The sequence below is a fragment of the Triticum aestivum genome, chromosome 7A (genome assembly GCF_018294505.1).
Source record: "Triticum aestivum cultivar Chinese Spring chromosome 7A, IWGSC CS RefSeq v2.1, whole genome shotgun sequence".
NCBI lineage: Eukaryota > Viridiplantae > Streptophyta > Magnoliopsida > Poales > Poaceae > Triticum > Triticum aestivum.
The window spans coordinates 656,588,908-656,594,573 of record NC_057812.1 but is presented as its reverse complement, the minus strand read 5'-3'; the positions used below and the strand labels follow the sequence as shown (position 1 = coordinate 656,594,573).

Below are 5,666 nucleotides of genomic sequence, written 5' to 3'. Positions count from 1 at the left end.
AAATAACTGTGTTTAAAAATGTTCATAATTTTAAAATATTCTCATTTTAAAAAATGCTAGTTCCTAAAAAAATGTTCATAATATTTTTTTGTGTTTCGGAAAATACCGAAAAAACAAAATGCTATAGTAGGCAAGCTGTTACTGCACTAATGGGCCAGCCCAATCAGGGTATGCCCCGTGCGTTGGACTCCTATTGGACGCAAAGCGCGTCATAGAGGAGGCCCCCTCCGCTAGTACCTCCTGTGGCGGTCTAATGGCCTACGCAGGCGCAGACTGTGTGCGTGCCTAGGATATACCTCGCCCGCAAGCACCATAACACCTTCTCTCAATGAACTCGAAGAAACTGCCATCGCGCGCCACCATCGTCTATTGCGACCACATGAGCGCCATACAAATGCCTAGCAATCCGGTGCAACACTAGCTCACCAAGCATGCCAGGATAAACCTCCACTTCATGCCTGCACACGCCTACCTCGGTGAAGTCCCTGTCCTCGACGTCCAACGGTATCACACGTTGCTGACATCTTCACCGAGGACCTCCCGACCAGTGTGTTCGCCGATTTTTGTCGTTCTAGCTACAACATTTGCGAGCACCATGCGTTGACTGTGGGGGCTGTTGGAAACCCATTATGAAATCACGCTTGGTAGGCCAACCTCAAGGACCGGAGTACTCTGTGCAGCTTGGCAAATTTCTGTCATTTCTTTTACAACATGACAATTTTCGCTTTAGAGGATGGCAAATCTCCTACAAGAACATGGCAAACTTATATGTTTTCACATGAGAATTATGACGTGAAATCTTAGAATCTTGCATCAATTTTTTAACATTTCAGCAAACCAAACACCCTATGAGAAAATCATTAAATTAAGGAGCCCATCATTGTTCCTTCTTGCTGCTCCCCATTCTTTGTCTGAAGTAGGCGAACCACAGGTTACCCACCCACAGCACGCTCACCAGTATCGCGGACCCAATCACCACGCTCCACGACGCCCACGCCCACGTCGGCAGAGCACCGTCGCCGGCTCCGGCGGCGTAGAATCTCACCATCCGCACGAACCAGACCGGCCCGAGGACCGCCCTCATGGCCGTGTAAGCCGCGTAGAACGGGAGCGACAGCGCGGCGTGCGCCCTGGCGGCCAGCGGGGAGTCAGCGCGTCGCATGCCGGCCAGCGTCCACAAGTTCTGCGCGACGCTGGTGGCCTCGGCGAGCACCTCCAGCGCGAGCAGCCCGTAGGCGCCACGACGCACGGCAGCGCGGCAGGTGGCGAAGACGTAGAGCGTGGCGAGGTGGTGCGCCACGAAGAGGGCCTCGTGGGGCAGGAAGACGAGGTAGTGGAGGAGGTCGACGACGAAGTAGGCGGTGCTGAAGTCGAGGACAAGGTCGTCGGAAGGCGCGTTGGGCGCCGCGAGGTCGCCGGCCCCCGGGCTAGACAGCACGGCGCGCAGCGCGAGCAGCGTCGCCGGCGTGCCGTGGAGGAGCGAGGTGAGGCAGCTGGACGCGTCCGGCCGCTGCTGCGGGCTCCAGCGCCGGAAGACCACGAAGTAGCCGAGGAGGTAGACCGCCGCGAAGATGGCAAGGAAAGGCGGGAACATGGAGGACGCCGTCGTGGATGAAGCATCATACTCCATTCCCATCGTTGATCGGTGCAGCTGAAGCTCGCCCGAGACGAAGATAGGATGATATATAGAATTACAGATACAGAGCAGAACCGAAGGGTGTAGGAATTCTGTTGCTTGCTTGGACGGGTTAGGGTGTTGTGAATTTGTCATTCTGGTTGGGTTGGGTGAGACGGAGGTGATGAGCCGTCGCTCTCTGGCCTGACTTGGCATATTCTTTGTGTTGGGCGTGTGAGACCAGCGTAATTAAGCATATTCTGTCGATGCAGATGGAAGTGCGTGGAGGACTCTACTCGGGTCGATCGGGACAGATCCACATCTGATTGGCTTCAGTTCGCGAATTCAAAATCAAAACCAGAGGACGAGGCTTCAGGGTGTTTCCAAAGACACGTACACGAATGGAGCTGGCAAATTCCTGAAGTTACCGGTGAGAGTTTGTGCTGAATACAATATGTACCACGTACGTACAGGTTACGGAGGTTTTGACGGAGAAAGCGTCAGCGTGATACGTCAGAATCAACTCATAATAAATAAAATAAGATAAAGAGAGTGCACCCTAAATTTCTGATATAATTTCATCGGATTTTTGTTTTGTGCCCCTGATTGCTTAATTGTCCTCGATTTGCCTCATGGCATCTAACTTTTCTCACTTTACCCATCCATCACTCGCCCCATTCTCATATAAGCCCAATCGGAGTCTTGCCGTCAGGTCAAAGAAGTTGACCGTTACCTACTCAGTTACTGACGTGTGGGGCTGCAATTCTTTGGATATTTGGGCCGCGTATGGCAGGTGGGCCATGGCCGTGAACGCTTATGACGAGTGGGGCCTAAGCTGGGTGAGCTATCGCTTTCTTTTGCCTAATAGCCTGACCCCGAGCGAGCAGATGCCATTCCCGTAGCAGTCCCCGCCACCCACTCCAACTGTCCGCATGACGGCATGAGCTCCAATGGCAAGCGACCTGCTGATACATCGCAACCCATAGGAACCATCTGATATAGTTGGGTGACCCCTTTTTGTATCAGACGTTGCAAGTCTGCCCTCTATATGTAACTCAGGGGCCATAAAATTTTGTCCTGGATGCAGGCAAAGCAATCCTCGACATGCAACTGGGGTAGGGGGGGGGTCTTTTTCCCCAGTTGCTACTCCACCCTCAATACGCAATTGAGGGCCCGACCCATTTTTTTCCCTAGTTACAAGTACCTCCTCGAGACGCAACTAGACCCGACCCATTTTTGTCGTAGTTGCAGGTCCACCCTCGACACGCAATTGTGGGTCGGGGCGACCCTTTTTTTTGTCTCAGTTGTAACTCCACCTTCGATACACAACTGGGAGGGAGGCGACCCATTTTGTCCGTGGTTGAAACTTCACCCTCGTCACGCAATTGGAGGCCCCACCTTTTTGTTCTAGTTGCAAGTACGCCATCGATACGTAGCTAGGCCCAACCTATTTTATTCTCATTTGCAAGTCCACCATTGACATGCAACTTTGGGCGCGATCAATTTTGTTCCAGTTGCAACTTCACCCCGAATATGCAATTTGCCCCTCCCCCTACCTTTTATTATCCCGTTGCAAGTCCACATTCTACATGCAACTGGGGGGCAACCCATTTTTGCCCTAGTTGCAAGTCCAACTACACCCCAAAAATGCAATTGTGGCCCACTTTTTTTTTTGTCTCAGTCGGAAGTCCACCCTCGATGCTCAGTTGGGGGTCGGACCAATTTTGTCCTAGTTACAACTTCACCCTTGATACACAACTGAGAGCCCGATCCATTTTCGTACTAGTTCCAAGTCCACCATTGATACGCAACTGAGACCGGCCCATTTGTTTTGTCCCAGGTACAAGTCCATCCTCAAGACACAACTCCATTCCCGCAATGAGACTGTAATTAGAGGCGGGAGGATGGTTATTGGACATTTGTAACTCCATTTAACAAAACATGATTTCTTAAGTTTTTTAAAGCATGAACATTTTCTTAAAATTATGAACCTTTTAAAAATCATAATGTTTCAAGTTTGTGTTTTAAATTTCTTTTTAAACACTTTTATACATGTTTAACATTTTTTAAGTACATGAGTAACATTTTTAAATAATACTCCCTCTGCCCCAAAATTCTTGTCTTAGATATTTCTTTTAAATATGGATGTATCAAGTCACGTTTTAGTATTAGATACATCCGTATCTAGACTAATATAAGACAAAAAAAATTTGGAACGGAGGGAGTAGTTTTTTAAATACATGTTTCAGAAATACTCTTTCTGAAATCCGGAGTACATGTTTTACATTTTTTTCTATATATCTGAAAAAAATAATACACGTTGAAGTTTTTTCCAATACACGATTAACATTTTTTCTAATATATGTTTTGAAATTTTATTCCATTACGTGTTTAACATTTTTTAAATACACGTTGAAAATTTGTTTGAATTGATACGAAACATTTTTATACTAACGAACATTTATTTATATTGTATTTTTTAAAATTTCACAAACATATTTATTATGAATTACATGGAATTGTTTCACACTTTATAACATTATTTTAAAAGTTTCACATGCACTTTTTGAAACGTGTGAGCAGTTTTCAAATGCCACGAACTCTTTTGGGGGAAATGTTATCAACATTTGTTTTAAATTACATTGTGTTAACTTTTCAAATTCGCGGTGAACATTTCGAAAATATGTGGACACTTTTCCAAATGTTACTTGAACATATAAAATTGTAAAGTTTTCATGTATCTCTAAACTATGCACGAATATACGATTTATATGAGAAACAACATTCCTGGGAAGAAAAAGGACGGGCCATGGAACCAAAAAAAGAAAAAACAAATGGAGGATTAGCCTACACCGACGGAACGAAGCTAGTGTAGCGTACGTAAGCTAACACGTTCGCAGTAGCCCCTGGATAATAAGCTTAAAAAGTCTCACAAAAAAAAGCTTAAAAAGAAAAAAGAACAAAGAAAGGAACAAATTGATGACATCAAACTTAGACGTTACATAGTTATGTAAAAAAAGGATCCGACTATGTCACATCTAGATATGAGATAATATGTCACATCTAATTATTATGTAGCGCCACCTCACTTCCTCATTGTTTTTTGATTTTGATTTGTTAAAGCCCAAAACAAATAAACCAGCTCGTCCGCATGTCCGCCTGGGTGGGCTGGCCTATATGTTCAACCGCTCGTATGTGCTATTAGGCTACCGGCTACCACAAAGCTAGCCACTGGTATCTAAAAGAAAGAAAAGCTAGCGATCAGTGCTAAAAAAAAAATAGACGAAGCTAGCGATCAGAATTTTGATAAAGCTAGGCTCTCAAAATTATGTCATTATTCGAAGCTATCTATCAGAATTTCTTTTGAGGATAAGCTAGCGATCAGATGTACTCCCTCCGTAAAGAAATATAAGAGCGTTTAGATCACTAAAATAGTGATCTAAATACTCTTATATTTGTTTACAGAGGGAGTATCAGTGAAAATAAAGTAGCGCTACCACAGATTTGTTTGTTTTTGCGTTTTATAGTCATCTTTTTACCTGTTAGTTTCTAGTAGTAGGCTACTGACGTTTTGTTTTTATTTCTGCCTTTTTTACACATTAATTATTAATAAAAAGAAGAGTTTTGATTAAAAATGTGTTCATGAATTTAAATAAATGTTTTCAAATTATAAAAAAAATGCCAACAAATACGAATCTAATACAGGGTGAACAATTCTTTAATATGTAACAATCATTTTCTGAATGCACACTAATTTTTCTGTAATATACATTGAATTTATATAAACACCAACGGCATCACACTTTGCTGACATCTTCACCAAGGACCTCCCGACCAGAGTGTTCGCCGATTTTTGTCGTTCTAGCTACACCATGCGTTGACTTGGGGATTGTTGGAAACCCATTATGAAATCACGCTTGGCAGGCCAACCTCAAGGAGGAAAAAGTCCATTTTAAACCCTGAACTCGTAGAGGTTCGGTGAAATAAACCCCCAAGTTGAAATCCCGGTCGATTGCACCCTGAACTATTCAATCCCGGTCTAAATCAGGGG

The 5,666-nt window shown here is 44.6% G+C and overlaps 1 protein-coding gene across 1 annotated transcript; it reads right to left on the bottom strand.

The window, feature by feature from the left end:
• Positions 1-681: 681 nt before the first annotated feature.
• On the bottom strand, positions 682-1,842 carry LOC123154356 (TLC domain-containing protein At5g14285). The gene has a single exon (XM_044573111.1). The coding sequence runs from the start codon at positions 1,829-1,831 to the stop codon at positions 878-880; it is 954 nt and encodes a 317-aa protein (XP_044429046.1). The 5' UTR covers positions 1,832-1,842; the 3' UTR covers positions 682-877.
• Positions 1,843-5,666: the final 3,824 nt, after the last annotated feature.